We start from the raw sequence: 26,513 nt of genomic DNA, 5'->3' as shown, positions 1-26,513 counted from the left end.
GTGTGTGTGTGTGTGTATATATATATATATATATATATATATATATATATATATATATATATATACAAAAATAATATAAAAATACATATAAAATAATTCACTATATATAAAAAATTATATATATATATATACAAAAATAATATAAAAATACATATAAAATAATTCACTATATATAAAAGAATTATATATATATATATATATATATATATATATATATATATATATATATATATATATATATATATATAATTATTTTTTATGTTTATATGCTTAGATTTCAATGTTGCATACCATTAACTGTCTATTAAAAATGATGTCAATGAAAAATGTCACTCAAAACTGTGTGTGTGTGTGTGTGTGTGTGTGTGTGTGTGTGTGTGTGTGTGTGTGTGTGTGTGTGTGTGTGTGTGTGAAATGAAATGATTTCTGAGGCTTGTAGCCACAGTTGAGAATGAATAGTTTGTGCAGCATGTGGGAAATTAGACTGTTCAGATAGATGTACACTGTAATACTAACGGACTGAGACAAACAAACTGACTTGCGCACACACACACACACACACATTAGCATCAAGCGTGATTTGTTCATCGTGTGTAGTTTGAAATTGAAAAAATGCAGTGTCGTGAATAATCTATTAAATCCTCAAAGTTTGAAAGTGTTTTCAATCATGTCTCATACTGCTGTCTCATCTTTCAACCTGCGACTGCAACACAACACTTTGAACAAATAGTCACAGCAGTAATAGCTATAATGGAGTCACTTAGGGGGAAAAAGACACTGAGGATAATTCTTACTCATAAATGTCTCTAATTTTATTTGATAATGCTAGCTACAGTGTTCGTATATCATCTAATCTGACAGGATATCTGGAAGGATATTTTAAGTCATGTTTATAAATGCTAATAATTCACTCTGCTGTTGAAGTTTATAGTTGTCTAGTGTTTTCACTGTTGCTTGTTATAAGCGAACCTGACCAAATTTCTGATGGGAGGTTGTTGTTGTTTTTTTTTCATTTATGTTTATAATTAAATGCTGTTTTTTACTGATAAGGCTAGTTAGCATAAACTGCAAGTAAATTATATTTATAAATGCTAATTGGAAAAAAAAAAGTATTTCTTTATTATAATTAAGTAATCATTAATTTTTAAAAATATTTTTTTTTGCTGTTGTTTAGCATTTTCACTTTCCAGATTAGCTGAATGGTTGATTTAAGGTAACCTGGACAAATTTCTGAAAGGATTTAATTTAGAATAATGTGTCTAATTGTCTGTTATTTCCACTATTGTTAGATCGATGGACTAGCATAAACTAAGCTGACAGGACGTCTGCTAACATTCTTATACCACTAACATTCTTTGCTATAGAAACTAAACAGTATTTTAAATTCATAACTGTGTTATTGTCTGATATTGTGAGCTAGAAGGATGAGATTAACTAATTAATCAAAGTTTCTGACAGGATTCTTTTGTTATATTTACAATTGTTTATCACTTTCAGTATTACCTGTAGCTCACTGGCTAATATAAGATAACTTGACAGGATTTTTTTTTACTGGATTTATAACTCTAGTTATAAATTATTATATGTAAATAGTTATTAACATAGCTAAGCTAAACAAATATGACTCCTAAATTTGTCATATTCACTCCTGGATGGTTGCTAATATATCATACCTATAAGATAATCCGAATGGATTTTTTTAATTTGAATTTACAAGTTGATAACGGTGCTAATTGTTGTTATGCAAACCCGAGAGGGTTACTGACAGGGTTAAAAAGTTTGTGTAGGTTAAGATTGAAGATAGACCAAGAGAATGTAAAAAGCATGCTTCGAAAATGGAAAAGTTTCCTTGAAAGAAAAAGTAATTTGCAATTAATTTGCCTTTTTTAAACTATGAATACCTATAACTATATATATATATTTATATATGTCACTACGGTGCTATAAATTCTTGTATGTTGTTGGTGGACCTAGACATGCATTAACATAGAAAGTACAAAGTAGCTTAACATTTTCTATGTTAGGGAACCAAATAAGCCCCTAAATGGTGGTTTAACGAATAACTCATTTGCAGCTTAAGTTGGTGGAACATTAATGTAAAGGAACCACTATTGTGGTCTTGGAAAGGACATGAAGGACCAGTGTATGGCACATTTACATTGTTCCTGCTAGTTTTCTACAATAGTCATCATCCAAAATTGTCTGTGTTTGTGTGTACAGCATTTAGCCGTGCCCCCGTGCCCATGGCCGTTGTCCGGAGAGAGCTATCATGTGAGAGTTACCCCATCGAGCTGCGATGTCCAGGCACTGACGTCATCATGATCGAGAGCGCCAACTACGGACGCACGGATGACAAGATCTGCGACGCAGACCCTGCGCAGATGGAGAACACGCGCTGCTACCTTCCAGACGCTTACAAGATCATGAGCCAGAGGTATGATGCTCACATGTAATAGGTCAATATTAAAACACACAAATATTCTGTGGATTTTCTAAAGCCTCAAGATGCCACTGTTGGTTTTCATAGTCTCTGAGCAATCTGGTGGATAAATGCTGAGCTCTTTGACTATTTATTCACTATTGATTCAAGCATGATCTTTATCTACATTCAAGCCAACGTCTATGCAGTTGCCAAACAAATGCTTGAAATGACGTGTCTTACAAACCCAACATACACAATTTTCTACTGCATACATTCAGATCAGTTTGTCCAGACACGATTTGCGTTAAAAAAATAAAAGGAAAACCAGATTATTGATAGTGATGAATCCAGATCAATGCTGGATTTTTCTTGCAGTCTTCTGGTAGCTTTCCACCATTTTTTTTTTTTATTCAAAGGTTTGGATTGTGAACTCACTCCGTTGCACTTTAAGAACTCATGGGAGTGGCTGAATGAAACGATTAGGATCTGGATGCATGGGTCAGTTGTTTTCACGGTTGAGATATTTTTGCTGAGTGAGTTTGGCTAAGCCAGGAAAGTTCACAAAGATGCGAATATTGAGCATGGCATTGAGAAATACATACGAAGACATAATACATTTTGTTGGTTCATTAATTTATACGATTTTAGATGCTAATTTTATATCACTTTGTTAGCTCATGTTAATAAATGTTAATTCAATCTTTGTAATTGATTCTAGCTTGCCAAGTTGCTAACACAAGCTAACCTAAATTCACAAATGCTAATTATATACTGCTAAAACAAAGTACTAATTTTATTCATTTGGTTTGTCATGTTTTATCATCTTTACTCTGTCAAATCCTTACGCTCGCCCATTTCTCCTGCTTCTAACACGTCAACTTTGAGGACAAAATGTTCACTTGCTGCCTAATAAATCCCACCCACTAACAGGTGCCATGATGGAGAGATAATCAGTGTTATTCACTTCACTGCTCATAAGGTTATAATGTCATAATGTTATGTCTAATCAGTGTACAGTATATTAGCTTATTATTAAAAACTACAATGCACACTTTCCTAAGGGTTCTTTGGTTTCTCTACGGCCTGTTATTTAATTTAGTGCTTTGTTTTTCTGAATGTGACAAATTTGTGGTTTCGAGTAAACTAATGCGTAGTAAAAGGCGAGTAACGTTTATATGTTTGACAACATGAAAGTATGTCATAGTAGTGTTTCCCAAAGCTGGTCATGCAGAAAGACAACATGTGACAACAAGAATGCGGATTGTTAGCATTGCTCTGTGAAGCATTAGCCAGCCTGGTAAAACAGACACTTGGCTTTAGATACAGGTTACAGAGAGGCTGTGTGTTTGTGTGTGTTTTGAGATAATTGATCCTTTGTGTGTTCCACTGCTGCACAAACACTCCTGTATAAGCCTACCCGGAAGAGTCAAACCCTACAAATGCTTAGCAACTAAAACAACACCACGGCCAGAGAGTATCGCTAACAACAAATATCCTGATTCCCAAACCCGAAAACGAGAAACAATTTTTCAAACCTTTAAATATTGATATCTAACTAAAGAGCATGTGCAATGTCTTGACTACAGAGTGGGCAGAATATCTTTGGGATTAGTTTTATTACATTTTTTTTTGTAAAACACTGCTCACCATGTTGCTTCATTAGCATGTGAGGGAATGAAAAGCGAACTGACGCGACGCAAAGTCGGCTAGCGGCGCCCCCGGACTCGAACGCCTGCCGCAGCTGTTGCTAGGATCCTTCTCACCGTGTAAGCCTATTACAGAGAAGACAAGGAAGGAACTATCCAAACTCACAGACACACACACACACAAACAACATTTCAAAAGAACTCCTGTGGGTTGGTAAAGCGGAGCTTTAAGCTAGTGAATAGCTGGAGCGAGATCTTCTGTCAGACATAATCTAAGGCGCATATGCATGTGGGTAGAGGCACGTGTCAGATTTAACACCCTTTATATCGGCCCTTTATATTTATATTCTTTTCTTTTCTCTAGTTGTTTGTGACTTGTTTACCTTTTTAGCAGGACGCAGCCAAGCTTTACACCTGGATCACTTCTATATAACCTCGAAATTTCATGCGAATTTGTCGGATCTGAAACATGACCTGGACACACTTGTTGTCCGACTGTTCGGAAGCTCTGCTTCTTCTAGCGTTATGTTAAACTCCAGTGGGAGTGGGGTTGGTTTTCCAGGCTGCAGGCCACCTGTCCGAGTGCACTGTATTTGCTTGAGTTATCTCCACTCTCCTGGCAGCACTCATGCAAAGCACACTAACACACAGGCTCTTTTACCAACACACACACACACTCTCACAAATCTAGCACCAGAAAGCTAACCGGAGGTGCTAATATCAAAGGGTAGTGCTTATGTGAAGTGAAGGCCGTCAGCACCTCTGCGGACTCGCGCCTGTCAATACCGATTTAACACTCCGTCATGATGTCTTAAGTAGTGGGATTTTCAGCATGTCTGCATGTAGATATTGTGAAGATAAGAGCAAAATAATGACACTGATATTATTATTATTATTATTATTTTTATTATTATTATAACACTAATAATAATAGTAATAAAACTACTACTACTAATAATAATTGATATTATTACTATTGATAGTAGTTGTAGTAGTAATTTAAATAAAGATAATAAGAACAACTGCAACAATTCTACTGATTATAATAAAAATCCCCCAAAAAGCGCCTTTTGTAGCATTGAATCGAATATACGTCTTTGCACATTTGAGATTTTGATTAGTAATTGAACAGCATGTACAGTCTTTACTGCCAAGATATTTTCATAGATGATGAGCCTGTTGGTTTGGCCTGAGTTTCCTTACAGCTGTTTAAAATGTCATGGGATGGTTCCTCACAGCTGGGGATTTGTGTGTTTCTGTGTGTGTGTGTGCGCGTCATACACGATTTAAGGTGCAGGGGAAACTATTCTGACCATGAATCAACGTGCAAATAGTTTCCAGTCTCCGATTTTTGCAGTAGGAATGGTGAAATCTTTAACCCCGTGCTGTGAGTAGACTGGAAAAGTGTTACACATCACGTTTTTTCGTTGTTTTGGGACGTTTGTCAGTCCTCGTCTCAGCATGGAATAAAATCGATGTATTTTTATTTCACCCATGAATGCGTTAGTCACCAGCTTCAGTTTTTTTTTTTTAGGAAAACCTTCGAATAGAGGTTAATATCTGACTGTAGCCAACGTGTCTGCTCCCTTCTTGTATGTTCAGCAGTGTTTCAAGAGTGTCAAAGGACCGAGTCCTGTCCCGATCTTTAATTGAGGGCAGCTCTCTTGGTAGTCAACGTCACCGCTCGACATTTGCTGCTGAAATTTGTTTTTATTTTCAACTCAATTCCTATTCCAAACGAAAGTTGAAGGTGTATTTGCCTGATATCATAATCTTGTTGAGACATGATGGACCAAACTGTTGTTCCATCCACAGAGTAACATTAGTAGGTGCATGTTTTATATCTTTTGTACTTTTCTGGCCACAACTTTCAGAAGCTTGAAGGATGTAATCTGATTGTTCTGTGCACCTCCATGTGTATGTACTTGGGTGTCCTGGAAAAGGAATCCTTTTGAACACTGTGACACAGTAAGTGTTCTGGAGAAAGATTTTACTGGATTTAAAACTATTTACTAATCAATTGATAATAATGAGGAAATGACAGGAAACCTTTGTCAACCATGGTTTATACTTATGAAATTAGGCAGGTTTTGGCTGTGCTTATTGAAATACACCAGGCCTTTTTGTGATAATACTTGTCTCCAAGTTAGCATTGCTTATTCTTTTCTTTTTTTTTTTTTTACAGAAATATCTATTTTTGGTTTCAATGTGATATAAACTAAAAGGAATGGCAACATTTTAAAACTTTAAAGTTGTATTGGTTTTGTAATTAATGATTTGGTTGATGAATCTTAGAATTAGCTTGAAATGATCTAAAATTAGCTTGTTTTTAGCTTTTAGCATAGTTTCCCAGTTAATTAGTGTTTTCTAGTTAATATACAATGTTGACTGATCTACAGTTAGCTATAGTACACAAATGTACACAAACTCTCAGCTACACTTTGAGGCTTTTATCAGATGAACCACTAGTCAGACTAGCCGAGTGCTAATCGCAATAAAAAAGAGAGAAAAAATAATAATAATAAACAATTCACCACAGGGGGAAAAAGGCATTTTTTTCTGGTTCTGATTACTTTAAGATTTGTGCTAAATTTTTTATCTAGGTGACTTTTGGCTCAGTAAAAAGACTCAGGCTTATGAGCCAAGGAGAAAAGGCACTTTTCTGGCCACAGCCTTTAGAATTGTAAAGGTTACAGTACCGTCTGATTGTCTTCTGCACCTCAGCACTTCTAAAGACTCAGTCTTATGGCCCAAACAGAACCCATGAAGGTTGGATTGTTACGTTGATAAAATTGATGTAAACATTTCTTAATAGTTTCTTAAACCACTTATACTAGTAGTGAAATTATGTATTTTTCTATTTGCATATTATGGTCTTTTTAGCAATGTATTGTTAAATGATCTATTAAAGATTCTGATTGTGTCTGTGCGCACGCACACACACACACACACACACACACACACGCACACAATAAGCAAGTCCTTTGGATTTTTTGTAAGAAAAGTATATTTCATTTGATGTATTTTGTTGGATGATATAAAAGGTAGCTTGGCCAACATTACTGCTATTGTACATCTGTCTATCTTAATGCTAGTCTGTGATAGAGAGAGAGAGAGAGAGAGAGAGAGAGAGAGAGAGAGGTAGAGGCAAAGCTCTCTCTTAGTCAGCTTCCCCGCACTAAATCACTTGAGATGCTTGATACTTTCCTTTAAGTGTTCTGCCAGATCTGCGTCTCATAAAACCATCCATTGAAATATCTCACTTCTAATATATCACTCCTTTTCTTTTTTTCCCCCCCTTATATCCCACTGTCACAGTTTTGCCTTAAATGTGTGGTTTTGACAGAGAGAAAGAGGTGCACGGTAATAAAAAAGTTCTCTATTATCTCAGATGCATGTAAGTACAAGACAAACGAGTGAAAACAAACTGCGGAAACCACCGTTTATGAAACATTTATTTTCCTATTAACGCCACTGGCAAGAAACCCTTGAAGATTTGCTTTCACAGAAACTGCCTCTAATGAAGCACTGACCCTGACGTCTCCTTTAATGAAGGTGAACTAAACATCCTTGTAAAGATCCTCACCATGTTAAGCAACCAATATTATTATTTGTTAAATAACTAATAATATGCTTTGCAATCCATTTATACACCAATGTACATTTCCCATAAATTTGAATAAAGTATCTATCTATCTGTCTGTCTATCTGTCTGTAGTACTATCTATCTGTCTGTCTGTCTGTCCTACTGTCTGTCTGTCCGTCTGTCTGTCTGTCCGTCTGTCTGTCCTACTATCTGTCTGTCTGTCCTACTATCTATCTGTCTGTCCTACTATCTGTCTGTCTGTCTGTCCGTCTGTCTGTCTGTCCTACTATCTATCTATGTCTGTCTGTCTGTCTGTCCTGTCCATCTGTCTGTCCTACTATCTATCTATCTGCCTGTCTCTGTCCTACTATCTATCTGTCTGTCTGTCTGTCTGTCTGTCCGTCCGTCTGTTTGTCCTACTATCTATCTATCTATCTATCTATCTATCTATCTATCTATCTATCTATCTATCTATCTATCTATCTATCTATCTGAAGGAATATACTCTGATTGCAAAATTGGGCTGTGATAGTCACAACTATTCAAGCTCATTGTGACGTTTTATTCTGGTCATGCTTATATGTGAGAATTTTTTTTTTCTTTTAAGTTCATATATGACCAAAAATACACGGCGTAAACACCTGTCAGTCACACCAATATGCTCTGGAAGTTGGAAGCAGACAATTATATATGATGTGTGCATATGCTATAACTGTACACTTTTCCCTTCACTGGAACTAACAGAACCTGAAAAGTACTCAAGTGTCCTGCAAAGAGCTCTGACCCTAACCACACTGAACGCCATTGGGATAAAGTGAAACCCTAACTGCACCCCAGAACTCCTCATCAGTACCGGATCTGACTAATGCTCTTGGAGCTGAACGAGTACAAATCCTCACAGTCTCCAAAAATCTAGAGGAAAGCCTTCTCAGAATAGTGGAGGGGTTTATTACAAAAAAGGGGGACAAAATGAAAAGTAGAATGTTCAAAAAGTAAGAAAGAAAGAAAGAAAGAAAGGAAGAAAGAAAGAAAGAAAGAAAGGTGTTTTATACTTGTCAGATTTACAGTACAGTGTATTACAGTGTCTTCACATATTTCAGCGATGTTATGAAGCTGGGGACCAAGCACATATCACCCATGCAGGCTTTCCGCAGAGTCTTACTGAGTCTTAATTATTTGAGACCCTAAAAAGTTACATTTGCTGTTGTAGGACGTTTTAAACACGTTGAAATGTTCTGACTCCTAATGCTCATTAAAATGCTCATGCAGCACTATATAATGTTTTTTTTTGTTTGTTTGTTTGTTTGCTTCCTTGGTGTTTCTTTCGCGAGCCCAAATAAAATTTGCTGTATTACGACTACAAGTGAAACCAACATGCAACAGAAAATTTGCTTTCTGTTATTGGCGCTAATCTCTCTTGGATTGTACCACAGACATAAAACGCATTTTATTTTTCAGCTATAGGGAAGTGCAAGTTTACCTGCAGTTACCCTGACCATGATATAGTACCCCTGGAGCACAGAGTGTTAGGGGCCTTGCTCAAGGGCCCCATGCAGCTTTGCAATACTGGGGATTGAACTTACGACTTTCTGATAAGTAACCTTAAACACCTTAAACACTGAGCTGCCACTTTCCCAATAATAAGCACAAGTTATATAACATGAAGGGAGTCCAATAATACCATCAAGTTAAAAATTATCTTTAATGGATAAAAGTATTTTTCATTTTTAAGTTTTTTAAGTCTTTTATAATATGTGTTTTCTATTTTTTTCACTGTACTTATGGAATATAGTAATGAGACACACGGTACTGGTTCATTCTCCTGGCCAACTGTTGAATCAGTGAATCAGTCAGGAGAGAAAAAACTTTATATAGTTTTGTGGCTTAGTATCACCGAAGAAGCTGCACCACACTATTTGCAACCTGATATTTAATTTAAGCATACAGCAAATAAAATGACAGTTAAAAAAATTGACTTTTGAGAGACAGTGTGTGTGTGTGTGTGTGTGTGTGTGTGTGTGTGTGTGTGTGTGTGTGTGTGTGTGTGTTTACGAGAGACAGAAAACTGCGTCTTGGTCATCTCAGGATATTTGTGGCATGCCTTGTCCTTGAAGTTGACTGTGATATGATGAGAAAAAGAAAGATCTTAGATAGAAAATGTCTTTTCATTCTCAGTCCACTTCATCCCTTCCATTCGGCCATGGATATAACATTTGTAACTTGAGATATATACAGTATACTGGATGGCATTTCCTTTTTCCAAAATCCAAGCCAAGATTCTATCCAAAACCCAAACCGAATTATTTGCTTTGGAGGACCGGGAGGGTCTTAACACCCTTTTGGTGATGTGAGGAGACGGAACAAACATGACACCACATTTTGTCATCTTGCACTGCGTCTGGGTTTCACATTTCCTCCGACAAACGTGGGTATATGTTGGAAAAAAACGGCGGCGAACGCTCTGTCGCTCTCTGAGCCATCTGGTTTGTGTTTTTCTGCAAACAGGACGTGTGAGCGAGCGACATCTCTGCATCAGGAGTATTAGTCCCTGCATTGATCTGATGTAATTATCCTGAGTTATTACGTATGACCTCTCTAAATAAGACGAACTCTCTTACATCCATCATGTAAATCACAGGCCCGCATTTCAGTTTGAACGTGACTCGCGTTCAAGTTCGGAATATTGAAATAATTACGGAACGGCGCACACGCCAACGGAAAGGACGGCAACACACGGTGGGTCACACATGGAACGCATAAAAACCGGGACTACCTGTGCAGTCCTGGGATCCAGAGGTCAGCATGTACCATATGGGCCTAATTTCAGCCTCCAGCTAATACAGCCCCAGGTCTAAACTCTCTATAATGAAAAAATCTAGCCAGCATTGCTTTGGGCTGCTTAGCTTTCTAGAAATTCATATAGATTAGGGGGGGAAACACTAGCTAATGAGTTCTCAGACATATCATGATCAATCCTCAATAGGTTAAAGATTGAATGCAGACTGTATTAAAGAAACACACCTCTTTCAAATATTGGTGTTGTAGACAGAAGACCTAAAGATTTCAATGGTATTTCCTTTTCCAACTTAATATGTGACTGAGTTGTGAAGGACATGTACTGTAGTACACCTTCAAATGAAGATGTTTGTATAGTCTGACAAGGCTTATCTTCCAAATGGTTAATCCTTTCCATTGGAAAGCAACCAAAGAGAGTTGAATTATAAAATGATTTTGACTCTCCAGTGAGCCTGGGGCACCAGGTTGATCAAATATCCTATAAACCCAAACGTTGGTGTACAGCTAGGACACATTCAGTGGAATAATTAAGCTAGTTGACTAACTATCTTACTGCTAATGTTGCCAAACTAGTTAACAACAAATCAGTTCACTCTCTGACTCAATTATATATACATTTTCATTTACATTTGCGCCATTTAGCAGACGCCCAAAAGTGCTTCTCTAGCAATGAGTAAATCTACACTGGTATGCAAGATTACAAGCTTAATATATGTATAACTCTTGAATTCTACAAAGCAAACTTGGAAAGTGGTAATTTAAGTGTTTCAGGAAGAGGTAGGTCTTCAACCGTCGCTTAAAGATAGCCAGGGACGCCGCTGTTCAGACATCTAGGGAAGGTTTATTCCACCATCTTGGTGCCAGAACAGAAAAGAGCCTTGAAGTATACTTATCTCCCAATAAGTATACTTATATATAAAGTATTCACACAAACATAGTGGGACACCTGACTTTTAATACCATTTGTGGTTCTTCTCCAAACTGTAACCACAAAATGGAGCATACAATTGTGTGTATTTTGAAATTGAAAGCATAGAATTTCCTCTTTACTTGAACTAAGAGACCCAAACCTTGAAGATATGCTTTACATTGGTTGGAGAGGAAGATCTTGAGCGTCCTGCTGTAGAGCTCTGACTGCACAACAGGCCTCCTCACCTTCATGAGTACCTGCCTTTACTAACACACCTGTGGCTGGACAAAATTTACATTCATGGCATTTACAGTAGCAGATGCTCTTATCCAGAACGACTTACATTTATCTTTTTCATATAACTGAACAGCTATGGGGTTAAGGGCCTTGCCCGGGGACCCAGGAGTGCCAGCTTGGTGTGGCTGGAATTTAACCTCCTGACCTTAAGATCTAAAGTCTAATTCCTAAACCACTAGCCTACCACCTCATTCAATGAGCACAAATCTCCACAAACACACCCTGAAATCTAGTGGAACAACATCTCAGAAGAGCAGAGGTTTTTAGAACAGCAAGTAGGGACCAAATGTGGGACGGGATGTTTAAAAATCACATTTAAATCTTGTGATCAGGTGTCAGCAAATGATTGTCGTAGAGCATATGTTTTCCATCACTAATCAAAGAACAATTTCATATGACCAAAGCGTAGCTACATGTGTTGGACATGTGCCACACAATTGCTTCACAAATTGGTTGATTCATTAAGCATAGATTTATCTTACCATCTAAGCACTATACACAGTAGGTGTTTTGGTGATTATTTTCATACGATACTTTTGAAAAATATATAAATGAAGCACAGAAGGGTGAAAATGGAAAAAAGTCCATTTGTCCCTGTTCCAGAATACAGGAAAACTGAAACTGATATAACTTGCATTACATGGTAGTTTCCTAGATTTTGAGAGAATCTCTACACTTTTATGGTAGTTCCTGGTGGTTATTAACTAACAAAAGTATCGGGACACCTGATGTTTCCAGCCATATGTGTCCAAACAAACAGTTACCACAAATTTGAAGGCACACAATTGTATGGGATTGAATTTTCCCTTCACTCTGTACTATAAAGCAAAATACTGTTAACAGCATTCTCTATAAAACAGATGGCAATCTTTGTGATCATCGTTTGAACCAAAAGCTCTATGAAACATAGAAAAAAAAACGTGGCCCCCCCCATCCACACACATCCAGACCTAGACTTTTTATCTGGAAAATCTTATCACGTGCTGTGTTTATGTGACAGAATGGAATTTAAAAAGCAGAGATGTTGGTTTGGGATGCAAATGACAGATATGAACGGAGGCATCAGAGGAAAGAGCTTTTGACAGGAGAAATTGGTATATCTCTCTGAGGAGCAAAGTAAACATGGCAGAAATAAAAGCACTCTGGTGTTCTGTCATTACTACTCGAGTTTAAACCTAAATCTCATGTGTGCGTGCACAGGCACTCACACTCATACTCGTGCACTCCTAATCTCATTGTATTGTGTATTAGGAAAATAATAAAGGAGCTGCAGTGCTGCGTATCTGTTGATTTTTTTATTCTTTTTCGTCTTTCGCTTTCTCTAAATTCAGTTCGGGATTTCGAAGCAAATTCGCCGAGGCAGTTTATAAGGCGTTGTGAAATAAATACCGCATCTCATATTCTAGCGAATGTATCGTAAAGTGTTTTCTTTCATTTCTATTATTTCTGCAAATACATGGAATAAACAAGAGGGTAATTGTTAATGACGTTTCTGTGAGGAGGTTGTAATTATTTATTGTTTATTTAATTTTGAAAGATGCATAAAAGGAATAACACGCTTTAAGACCTATTTTTAATGACAGAATAACAAAAAAAAACAGGCCATCTTGATGTTGATTACGCTCGGATAAGTGCACACACCGCCGTGTTTTATTCCTTACTCATATCGATATTGGTCCAAAACCAGGACTGTCAGGGCCAGTAGTCATCCACTCTACACTGCATCAAACATTACAGCAACAGCTGCAACATAATCAGCAGATTCTCCTCCTGGAGCAACTGGCGGTAATCTGAGCTGCGTTTATTAAAGGATATTTTCCTTGTGTTAAAGTGTTTTTCGCAGTGAAAGACTAAGTGCATCTCTGTCTTGCCTCACTGGGCTCGAACGGCCTACTTATCTGCCAAGTTTTTACGTCTTCCCTTTTCTAGGGCCAGACCCCAGTCGTCTGTACCCGGCCGCGGGAGCGGATAGTTTCCCTGACAGCGATGAGATGCATTTTATATACTTTCAAATCGACTTCCAGTTTTAGTTTCACCGCCTTCAAGTTCCAAACAATTTTTTCATTTCACCGCCGGTCATTTGATTTACTCTGGCTTCTGGGTTCGTTGGCTTGAGGTGTACTTTGAATCCTTTTTTTTTTTTTTCTCTTTTCTTTTTTTTTTGAATGAGCAGTGAAAATCGACTAAACTCAGCCCCATAATGATGTGTTGGCATTTTCCTTTGCACTCACATTAGGTGTTCAGAGACTCTGTGGGATGTTTTTCCCATCTATTGTAGTCTTGCTTATCGACTGGACCCCGTGGCGCATACCTCACACCTGGAAAGCAAATAAGCATAATAACACTCACTGCCTTGTTTGGCGAATTTTCATTTCATAGCATAAGCTCTTTGTGGGTTTTTTTTCTTTCCATCTCTCTCTCTCTCTCTCTCTCTCTCTCTCTCTCTCTCTCTCTCTCTCTCAAGGGCAAACCAAAACACAAAATGTTTAATAATCTGCTTTGCTTCCGTCCAATAGGCCGTGGTCACACGAAGCCTAATTCTTCGATGCATCCATCAGTTTTTTACCAACCCAATGGCCAAAGGAGTGCAACAGTGCAGATATGCTGCCCTTCATTACATGTGATTTCACCCTGAAGGTGTTAAAACCCACCTACACGTTACTACTACACCTCAATTCTCTAGAACTTCAGCTGAACCTGAAGTAACTCGCCTTATAGACTGCAAACGTCATTTTACTGACTGTTTTTTTTTTTAAATCATCCCACATTGTATTTCAGTCTGCTATATAGTCATCTGCTGGTGTGTGTGTGTGTGTGTGTGTGTGTGTGTGTCCCTGAGCAATGAAAGAGCTCGTTGAGTCAGAGCAGGTGGTAAAAGGGACCCTGGGAGACGACGCTCTTCCTCACATAACCCCCCTTCGCACATTCACATACACACACACACACACACACACACACACACACACACACACACACATACATAGCAACTCTTTCTGTCCATCTTCCTCTTTTTCTCTTTAAATATTTTTTTCTCAGAATCCAAGGTTACAGATAATCTGTTCATTAGGAAGAAATGCTGGACTCGGAAGTGAAATAAGACGCGGATGATTCATAAAAAGTGGATCTCACTCTATTTGCGTCTCATTTCAAGGCAAGTCGGTATCTGTGCCAAACCGAACGCATATGGACAAACAAAGAAATGAGCAAACGGATAATAAACGGACGAACGGACGTTAAATCTGCGAGTGAGAGTATGGCCTCAGTTTCATTTTTATTCCGTTCCAAGCGGTTTATATGTATGCAACATTGACACAGTTTCAAAAGACAAAACTGAATAGAATACTCTCAGTAATAGGGGTGGGACCATGAGAAGGATGAAACCAGACAGAAAAAAATGTGGAAAAAAACGTCAAGCCTGTGCTCAGGCAGATTCTTTTTCTTGGCTGACAGGAGTGAAACAGGATGTGGGGTCTTCCTCATTTAGGTTCAGTGTGTTCTGAGATGCTTTTCTGCACATTACAGCTGTAAAGAGTGGCTGTTTCAGTCACTGTAGCATTCTCCAAAAACTGACGAGAGAACAGTTTTGAGAATAAATGCTCACATCAGCCCATTGGCAACCACAGCCATGAATGCAGGGGATTTTTTTTTTCTAGCTTTTTGTGAAGTTTGATATGAAATTGAACTAAAGCTTTTGAGCTGTATTTAAGTGATTACGAGAAAATGCATCTCTACCACATGGCTCACTGGATAATTGTCTAAATAAGCAGCCTGGATATGACACCAGTCTGTCATAGGGCATGAGCTCAATGTAATTACAGTAGTATTTGAGTTAGCAGAGACTTTTAGGACCACTTCAGTGGGAAATCTTCATGTTCCCAACAGCACTGTCTCATTCCCAATGTCATTATACAATAACTAGTTAGTTAAATCATTAGCTTTAGAAATTAACATCTGATTGGGATCTGAATTTCTTCAAAGAGCAATTTTGCCATTTAATACTGACTATTTATATATAAATAAAAAAATATATATATAAATATACATTTTTATATAGCAACTCTTATATAGCAAATATTCTCCATTTTTCTGTGGACATGTTCCATCGATTTTGGAGTGTTGTGTGAGGATTTATGGTCATTCAGCTTCAAGGGTGCTAGTAAGTCAGATACTGGTGTAGGTGATGTGAGGAGGCCTGGGGTGCACTCAGTGTTCCAGTTCATCCCAAAAGTTGTACATAGGGTTGAAGTCAGAGCTCTATAGCAGGCCGCATCTTACTGAGCTTAATTTGCACAGGAGCATTGTGATGCTGAAACAGGTTTGGATCTCCTAGTTCAAATGAAGGGAAAATGTCATGCTACCACACTTAGACATCCTATACAATTGTGTGCCTCATCTTTGTGGTTACAGTTTGTGGAAGAAGCAAATATAGAAAAGCTGGAAGTCAGGTGCCATAAAAACTTTTATCCAAATAAGGTATTTAGTGAATATTTGTGAGTCTAAGTTTACAGTGAATTTCTGTTTGGTGGACTTTTTGATTAGATTTTACTAGTATATATCAACCATTTTGAAAATCATATCCTAACTAGACTTTCAGTTGCATTTAATTTAGTTGCACTTATCCTCCAGCATTATATAACAAGCATTGACCGGTTGGTTAAAGGCGTATAATGAGAATCCAATGATTTGTACCTTGCACCTAACTAGCATCCAAAATGTCAAATATCATTAAATTGTTGATTCTTGGCATCCTACTAGCATCCAAAGATGCCTTTTTGTGGTTTGTATTGTTGTGGGTAATCTTCTTAAGCCCGTTGTTCTGACTTTTTCCATTTTTGTCCTTAGTCTCTCTGCATGTGGTGCTCTTACAAGCAATAAATTTGAGGTAGGGGGCAGAAACATCCTGCTGGTGCTTTAAAGAGCTCAGGTTTGTGTGTGTGTACAACTTTGTGAGTTTGTGTACACCCTCAGTAGGTGCCCTCATCACAGTCAAACAGTGACTCAAGCTGTTTGTCTGGGACGCATTCCAATCTGAGCATCACTCCTGCATTTTTCCTCTCTCTCCAGCCGTCTATCGCTCTATCTTCTGTCATTCTCTCTCTTCCTCACCTGCTCTTGTCTTCTTGAGCTGCCAGCCTGTGTTGGGTTGCAGGATTGTAGTTTGCACTTGTATCCAATAGCGCCCCTGGGGAGACGGCAGGAGAGCCATGATGTAGGAGGCACACTGGGAATAATAGTTCAGCATGTATCTTTTCTTTTTTTCCCGTGTGTGGTTATGGTTAGACAAGTATCTCTCGATTATAGTTTAGCATTTATTCCTGTGGCATAAATCCCATGCAACATGTAACAAGCAGGTAACAAAACGCTTTCCTATATGAAACTGCTTTCATATATGAAAATTTTTTTTTTAGAATGCCTGGCAAAAAGTTTTCACCCATGAAACCTTCAAACATGTGATATTAATGAATAATTGAGTAATCTTTGTGACTCAGAAATGTTCAGCCCTCATGCACATGCTTAGCATAAACGCCTACAATGTAGCATTTTGCATTTCAAATGTCTTCTGTGGGGAAAAAAGACAGACCATTTAGATGTAACAATGTGTGCATGCCCTGTCATTTCCTTTTAACTAGATGTGTACTTTAGGCGAGCTTTGCGAAATGTGAATTGGGAGAAGACTTGCAAGCTTGTGCAGGTTTGCCTTTAGCCTACTGCATGCGGTTGTGATGCTAGCTAACCTCCCTGCACTCCCCCAGTGAGGCCTGAATACTAGTAGCAGAGCATGCCAAAGCTGTGGATGTCAATAGTTCTCTGCTGGAGGCTCTGGAGAGAGACACATTCTTATTCATGAGCTTAATTCAATCAGAGCCAGCAGGGGAACTGCTCCCACAACACGGGCATGGATGTAGCAGAGAAAAAAAAGGAGAGAAAGAGCTATAGAGGAGCTAAAGCGAGTGAAGCAAACAGGAATATTGAGACTGGCAACTTAAAAAGGGATGTGAAAGATAAAAAAAGGAAGTGAAATGGTTGAACAAAATGACCTGGAGTGGGATGGGAGATATAATCGATATTTAGAGCACAGAAATTTGATCTGTCAAACAGGGCATATCATGGTATACGGTTTTACCCATCTGTGCCTTCTAAAACTAATGTATTGTTTTACTCCAAACCAGTTACTTTTTCCCTGCTGAGAACACAATTAACAATTAAACCTTCTATAGAATACTGTGTTGGGGTGGTATTGATTTTAATGGAAACTGTTAAGTTGTCATTTGTAGTCTGCTACTGGTGGTGCGTCAGTCTATTGGATGCCATTAAGGGCCATTATAACACAATTGGCAACTTGTAGATCACCATTATATAACTAGCATCTCACTATTGTCCACCATTTCATAACTAGCATCTCATCAAAACCCATCACTTTCTATCTAGCATTCCACTGTTGCCCACTGTTTTATAATTAGCATCTCGCTGTTTCCCACCGTTTTATACTTAGCATCTCACTAGAGCCCACCATCTAGCACCTCTCTAGCACCCACCATTTTGTAACCATCTCACTAGTGCCCACCATTTTGTAGAGTCTTTTCCGAGCACTTCAGAGGAAAATCTTTATCTGATTTTCAATTAAATGACATGATAATTAGCTAGCATATGGTCGAGATCTGTATTTCTGTATTTATACTTTTAGACTTATCAGCTCTCTAGTATCCAATGGTTTGTTAATAGTTTCTCATTCTTAATCCCGTAGTGCATGTACTTCCGCCCACGTATGATAGAAACATATAGGAAAATGTCTAACAAATGTCTCACTTATTCTGATTCCCCCGCTGGTACTGAGAGGCATGCAGAGAGAGAGAGAGACAGCAGAAAACGAATGGCATAAAGAAACTGGCAAGGCGAGCTAAAGGAGAAGCAAGAGAGTAAAAACATAGTTATCATTGTATTCTTTCTTACCTCTGATAGAGACAGCAGGCACATGATTTATTATTATATTTTCTTTCATCTTCATTGGGAGTCCTAACACCCTCTCCAGCTCTCCGGCCTTCTTGCTGCCTTGGTTTACACCAAGGTCACAATGCTGGACTGTTGTAAAGCCTTGGTGCTTTGTGGTTATCATGGACTGGATTTGTGTTTTGGCCATGTTTCTACTGGAATACTAGTGTGTAGAAGAACAAGATGATTATTATGGTTTTGTAGTTTTTTAAGTGGCACCGAGACTGAGACACTGAGACACAGCCTAGAACAGAGGTCTTCAACTAAAATTGCTTGAGGTCCAGTAAATGAGCCCTCCTCGCCAGCTGGGGTCCAGACACTTATATAACTAAAAACTTGAATTGATGCTTATTATCAGACTAAAGAAAGGAGTGTAGACTTTTTTTATTGGACACATTCTAAATGAATAAAATAAATAAATAAAAAAGAAGAAGCTAAAGTGCTTTTGTTTCTGCTGAACTGAGATAGTAACCCTAACCCTAACCCTAACCCTAAGTAATGAACGCATTCCTCACTGGTTAAAAAAACCCCCAAACAAACGGAAATTTGAAATGGAAACAGTGAGCATGGTAACTGTATTAGCGACACGTGCCACCGTAGGACCCGAACGGCTCTACTGATCTGACCTTGATTTGCCTGATATATTTGAGTTTATTAGAAAATAGAGTTCGGCATATATTTATTTTATTATGTGAAAAGGCTTCACGGTCCGGCTGGAGTCCACCAGTTGGTGACCTCTAGTCTAGAGCAACTGAATCATAGCATTGAAAGGATTGACCCTTATTGGTGCTTTTTTTTTTTTTTTTTTTTTAACCTTTCTTTAGCTGTATCCTACACAGCAATAGTGTGGTTTTCTTTACCTAAGGGAAAAATGTGAATGTGTGTCACAAGCAGCTTAGGGTTGAATGCAGAAGTTAAAAGCCTGTCAAACTCTTCTGACACACTCACAAATTGGCATGAACAGGAAGCTCTGGATGGGGCCAGAGCTACGGAGTTAGTTTAACCTTTCTTGCCAGCTTGCCGCAGACTGTGTGCATATGTGTGTGTATGTGTGTGTGTGTATTTCTGTGTGTGTTTTGTGTGCCTGTAGCTTACAGGTTTGCCTGGTATCTTACTTCAGGTCCTATCAATCAGGTACCACACACTGAGTTTTCCTTTTTCTTTCATACTTTTTTCTTTCTCTTGCTCTCACATAAACATTTCACAGCTTACAACTTTTTTCCCCTTCTGTGTTTTTTTTCATTCTCTTCTATACTCTTAAAGAAAAGAGTACCTGAAAGAATCTTGTTCTAGCTTTGCAAAAATTTCTCTCTAGAAAGCATCCTGTATAGATTTTTGTGAGGTGAACACACTGTTTCTAGGATCTACTCCAAAGGAGTTTTGGAGCAGATCGAACTTTTTCTTTCTAAAGGTCATAGGTTTTCTTACAAAAAAAATGTATACACTCAGAAAAAAGTAAAAAAAGAAATCCATACCATGCAGAACCCTGGAGGGTTTTTCTATAGGTTCTTCTTAGGTATAAGTACGTGTGAACAAACAACAAAAAGTGGTTTCTTTGCAGAAAAAACTGTATAATTAACTGTCTACTAAACATTTAAATAATCAATTCCATTCCACGATATACCCCCTATTACATTCTATACCATTTCTCTCCATTGCAATCTATATAACTCAATTGTATTCATTTCATTCCTTTCCGTTGTCTTCCATCCATTCCATTGTGTTATTCTGATTCTACCACATTTCATGTTTTTCTTTCAGCTGCGCGCCTCCTGTCTCATTCACTTGATATAGAATACCTTCCAATCCGTTCGATTCCATTTCACTTCAGTCGATTGCATACATTCCTGTTGTTGACAGCATCTGTGGCACAGCTTGCCAAAGTTGACATGGAAGAACTTGGATGACCTGCACAGAGATATGACCTCAACCTCTCCGAACACCTTTGTGTTGGAGGAATTGGAACAGCACCACAGGCCTTCTCAACATCAAATAGACAGATGGACAAAAATCCCCTACAGCTGCACTTCAAAATCTAGTGGAAAGCATTCCCAAAAAAAAGTGGAGGTTACTACAGCAACAGAGAAAGGTCAGAATGACCATGGTCTTGGAATAGGATGTCCACCCATGTTTGAGCATAATATGTATAATGCATCCTGTTCTATCGGTTCACAAACCCTGCCCCCTTCAGTCGTTCTCGATTGCCCTTTGTATTGTTTTCCTTTTCTAACACAGTCATTTATCCTAATGAAGGGTTTGCTAATGAGCTGATGATTAGAGTCAGGTTTGTTAGAGTAGAGAAACACTATGCATGCAGTCCTTCGGGGACTAACATGAACAAGAATAGGGAATAGTGCCTTAAAATAATGCGGGACTTCCAGGCATTTTTTAAAATGTCACTGTGAAAGAACTGCATATTCATCATTTGCCTTAACAAAGAATATGTTCTCCTCAGAAGCAATTTTATGCCAAACTTGATCCGTCTTTTTGAAATGCAGTAGAAAATTCTCCATTTATCAGAGAAATAGTGACGAGCGTTTGAGAACACGGATGTCTCATGTCGATAGTGCAGATTGAGTCAAGTTTTGCCCTTAAAGCCCTGTAGTGTCCACAGCATGCCCGTGATACTGCTCTGGCTAAAACCTATCAATACCTCAGCATCTAGTCCATCCCTGTCTCATGTCCTCGGGCTCCCCTGATGAGACTCCTATCGATCCGTCCACTCAGGCTCTCTGTGTTAAAGCCTGAGACCCAGTTCTCCAGACACTGATTAAGCCTAAACTACACTGCATTATCAATTTTCCATTGACAGTCTGGAACTAAACTTAATCTGAAAGCCCGAGACATCGCATGCCTTTTTTCTCCTGCGTTTAAAGTTCACTAAAAACCCAAGAGCCTGTCAATGATGCAGTGTCTCGGACAAATTGCCATTTTGGAGGTCTGATTAAGTTTATCTAATAAGCAAGGCTCTGGCGCCAATGGCTGTAGGGTGCATTTTGTAATGTCGTCTTTTTTTTTTTTTTTTGTGCGAAATTGCAAAAAGTCACATTCTAAGATGCAAATAGCTTTAATCAAGGCAATAAATCTAATATTTTTGCCTCATGAGATAAATTTTCTTGTCTGGCAATTTCCATGTAAGTTTAATCAGCCCATTCCTGAATGTTTTTTTTTTTTTATATATATATATTTTTTTATTTTATAGAGACAAATGATCTCTCATTATTGCCCATTAAATTGGCTTCCTTCCAGCATTTATTCATAAGTACGTTGCATTTTTTCCTTCTGTATTTATTCTAGTAGTGAGAACATTAAGAAACTGCGATTCCTGTATCTCTGGGTGTTTCACTCTTCCTTTAGTTTACTATCATCACATTTCTCTCTCTCTTTTATTTCTCTGTGTTTGCCCTGGCTTCATTACCAAGAAATAAAACTCGTGTACTTCGCTGTTCCAGAATCAGCAATTAGCTTTTAAAGCTGTCCCACACGTCCCTAATGGTAACTGTTGCACAGGAATTCGGCAGTGAGGTTGAGAGAGAGGGGGGGGGGGATAGGCCAACATTTCTAGAGTCAGACATTAGTGTTGCTATGGATACATTCAATTCAACAGAACAGTGTGTTTAAAATCCTCAGTGTGTACGAGCGAGAGAATGTCCGGAGGTCTATTAGCGCTATGCTACATGTGTACACATGCATTCCAGTTTCAAGTACGTCTTCGACTCGTGTGGGGTCTCAGTGTAGCCACACGCACACACCAACACACACTCCATCACTATTCGAAGACGTCCCATCGGTCTCTCTCTGTCCAGCGTCTTGTGTGGCGAATGTTTTCGTGTGTGCGTCGTCGATTTTATCTACCGTGTCGAGTCCTTTTAAAGAAAACTCGGCGCTCAATTCAGAACTTTTTACGACCATGTTCGACACATTCAGCCATAAAAAGCGCACAATACACAGTCACGCACACACCTAAGCAAACACACTGCCCCAATATCCACTTTCAGCAATGTAAACAGGGCTGTCCCGCGCTAAGTAGGCTACATTCTGTTTTTCAGCTGCAGTTTAGCGCTCTTTTGTCTCCGCTCTCTAAATCACGCATCTCAGCCGTCTTGCGTTCGACACCGGCTTTCTGCCAATAACACTGAAACTCCTGCTGCTGACCATAAATCATTTTTCAAACCGGGCCTGCCGAGCCTACTCCTCAAAGCGGATCAAACGGGCCTGACTCCGGTTCTCCAGCTCCAGTGGGTGGCCGAGTCTCGACGGTACACTAGTGGGTGGAAGCATTTACACATGAACAGATTAAAAACCTATTAGGCTGGACGATTGTTTGGACAGTTGATAACAGAATCCCGACTGCTCCGCAATTACATCATCTGCGGCTTCGCCACAGCCTGAATTAGCAGAGCTGCGAAGTTTTCACACGAGGATACCATGAGCCGGATGGAAATTTGGCATCGGATAATATCATTTGAATCTAATTTTATTAGCTACTGATAGATCACAGTGTTGTTGAACGTGGGTCAGTGCCCATTTCCTTTATACACTATAAACACATTGTGAGTCAGAAAGGTTTTGGACACACAGTATTCACACACGCCAGACAAAATGAAAGAACAGCAACGAAAAGGATGAAATCGTTTTGAAGTTTTAAAACAATGCAAGCTTTTGGGGGGAAAGCCGTTCAATTTAGAGGAAGTATGCGAGTAACATTTTGGCTTTTTCCAATAAAAAAATCAAGATTGTTCAATATAATAATAATAATAACAATAATTCAATCCAAAATATTAATATTAAACATTCTCCTGCATTTCTTATTCACACTGTTTTAGTTAGATTTTCAAACCATGGATTATTTAATAAAATGTGGAAAAAAATGTTAAAATGTTCAGAAAATGTTAGTGACGGATTTTTTAATTTTCTAATATTTTGTAATATTTAGTGTTGAAAATTTTATTTCATTTAATTTAAGAGACCACATAGGTATGTATCGAAGCAGCTGCCTTTCCTTTCAGACACTGCTCTTATATTATATACTCTGGGTTTAAGGTTTAACTGTGTGCTCTGCTTCTGGACAGTGTCAAATTTTTTTACAGTTTTCATGTTTCATGTCGGTTTCCAATTTGTAGTCTGATTTCAGCCGATCTTCTCCTCTGTGTCAGGGGAATGCACGTACATATCGGATCCAGGCTATATTCCTGATTCCTATTTTGTCAATAAGTGTGAACTTGTTTAAAATGGATTATGGACAAAGAACAAATAATGATTGAACAAATGAAAATTTGTGATTGAAACAGTACGTACGCATTGTACATATTTATCCACAATAAGCCCTTACGTTATGCCACCCATAATGCTGTTCAAAGTTGGCAAGACACATCACATATGTATTCAGAATATTTTACAAAGGCAAAATATACATATGTATGTAAACAAGTGTGAAATATGTCCACATGTTAAATGTAAAGACACATGCAAGCCTTTCATAATAATGCTCTTTGTTTGCTGTTGGCATCGGATGTGTGAACATGCAACCCACTTCACATAGAAAACATTTTTTTTGCATGCAACATATTAATTCTGTCATATCCACTTTTTATTGGAATGCTCTGTAAGAGACTTTCTGCACTTATACCACTTCACTATTTGAAAAAAGATCGAAATGTAAGTAACAATTGAAAATCTTTAAATTGCAAAAAACTTATATATGTGACTTCTGTGCAAACAAGTTCAAGCCGAATAATGCTGCATGGTAATGTGGGTCAGTAGTCATTCATTCAGTCAGTTAGTTAGTTATTCTGTCAGTTATTCTGTTAGTTATTTAGTCTGGTAATGATCTGGTTAGTTAGTTAGTAAGTTGATTAGTCAGTTTGTCAGTCAGTTAGTAATGTATTAAGTTAATGTACAGTAAAATAAAAAACTACATCCTAAGAATACAAACAGTACCTTAAATCTATTCTAATCAAATTTTTTATGGAAGGTGCTTTATACTTGTTACATATACTTAAGAAGCTGGGGTCAGAGCACAGGATCATCCATGATATACAGCGCCCCTGGAACACAAAGGGTTAAGGGCCCCAAGAGTAGCAGCTTGGTGATACCAGGGGTTGAATCCCTGACCTTCCGATCTGTAACCCAAAGCCTTAACTACTGAGCTACCACCACCCTTATGTGTTTAATGTATTAAATTTATAATCATACGGTATAATATTCTACGGAACTCAAAATTTTAACATAGACATGTTTATACATTCTCATATATGCATTCTTCTTCACACCTATATTCAAATGTATTTTTGGTCTCACAGTTTTTCTATGTTGTTTTGGAGCGTTTCTCAGATCAGAAATAAAATTCTCAAAACTACTTGTTTAACATCATAAGAAAATTTCTTGTTGCTTTGATCAAATTGCGAATGCTTTAGTACATTTATTTAATCGATTGTGTACAAGTGTCTGCGGTTTCCTACATTATCAGTTGTTTGTGATGCTGATCAAAATATCTTATACTGGTTCCACCTGAATAGTCTTAACCTCCAAAACATCACGGCATCAAGTCATTGAATAAGTCATTGAATGCAAAATGGTTAAACCAGTTGTTAGAATCTGTCAAGCTTACATTTCTATAAAAATATTTTTTCAGGTCAACCAATAATCAACTAGTTCTCTAAAATAGGTCAAAGGTGAATCTTGTGAACCTTCAATTGGCAAAACACAAAATTACAATGTGATACTGACAACACGACTAAACATTTTGACGATCTTGTTTGTGAACGATGACAAAAGGACTTTTCATTCTAATGGGAATGAGATGCTTGTCGACACAAATACTGACTTTTGAGAGAAGAACTAAGGATTTTGAAAAGAGTACAGACTTTTGCAAGAAATCCAATGTGTTGTGCTGTTTGTACAAATTGTTTTAAAAATGCAGTGACTTGTTCGCTAATATTAAGGATGAATCGAGAAACGCTCCAAAGCAACCGAGAAAATATGTAATCTTTTATAAATACAATACTAATTAAAGCCTAATCATTTATCAAGATGTAATTTTGTAAAAATAAATAAATAAATAAATAATTGGTTGTCTTAATTCGGGTGTGAAATTTTCATCTTCAATTGGGCGTAAACACACTTAATGAATACATGCCCTTTGGTTTGGAAATTCGTGCATGCATTTGCTTCCAGAATGACTTTTACCAGATTAGATATACATCTTAACATCATAAACCTTTTATAAAAAAATGATATATTTTGATATATATTATAAATATGTTTGTGTTGATGTATTTGTAAATGTTCATTTATATTTATTTATCATATGTACATTAATTTTGGTTCCCTGGTGGTCTAGTGGTTAGGATGCGGCGCTTTCACTGCCGAGGCCTGGGTTCGATCCCCGGTCAGGAAACCAACCCCAGCCACTCTTAGTGCCGGTCCCAAGCCTGGATAAATGGGGAGGGTTGCGTTAGGAAGGGCATCCAGCGTAAAAACGTGCCAAATCAAACATGCGGATGATCCGCTGTGGCGACCCCTAATGGGAGAAGCCGAAAGAAAGTTATAGTTTTTATCATATGTACATTAATTTAGTCATAACTGGTTGAATTGAAATACTGACTGAACTCCAGGCTTCCTCACTCTACACTCAGTATCTGATGTTACTAATACCCTTGTGAGTGAATGAATTCATAAACACACTCCAAAATCTAGTGGAACATCTTCCCAGAAGAGTGGAGATTATTAAGACATCAAAGGGGGGAATGGGCTGTTCACAAAGCACTTATGAATCTTATGGTCAGGTGTCCACAAACAAATCCACATCAGATTTTTACAACAGAGTCGTACCACAAGGTTAGAAGACCAGAAGTTTAAAAAGAA

The 26,513-nt window shown here is 37.9% G+C and overlaps 1 protein-coding gene and 1 non-coding gene across 20 annotated transcripts in view; both read left to right on the top strand.

Moving 5' to 3' along the window:
• Positions 1 to 26,513, top strand: part of LOC124381300 (adhesion G protein-coupled receptor L3-like) — a 298,169-nt gene that overhangs the window by 129,548 nt on the left and 142,108 nt on the right. For all 19 annotated transcript variants that reach the window (XM_046842786.1, XM_046842803.1, XM_046842805.1 and 16 more), the window contains exon 4: positions 2,221 to 2,434. In XM_046842786.1, coding sequence (XP_046698742.1) covers positions 2,221 to 2,434 — 214 coding nt within the window. The remainder of the gene's footprint in view (positions 1 to 2,220; positions 2,435 to 26,513) is intronic.
• On the top strand, positions 25,975 to 26,046 carry trnae-uuc. The gene has a single exon. It is a non-coding gene; the product is annotated as a tRNA-Glu (tRNA).

The sequence above is a fragment of the Silurus meridionalis genome, chromosome 28 (genome assembly GCF_014805685.1).
Source record: "Silurus meridionalis isolate SWU-2019-XX chromosome 28, ASM1480568v1, whole genome shotgun sequence".
In the NCBI taxonomy this organism is placed as follows: domain Eukaryota; kingdom Metazoa; phylum Chordata; class Actinopteri; order Siluriformes; family Siluridae; genus Silurus; species Silurus meridionalis.
Note: the sequence above shows the minus strand (reverse complement) of the source record. Positions and strands in the feature narration are given on the sequence as shown.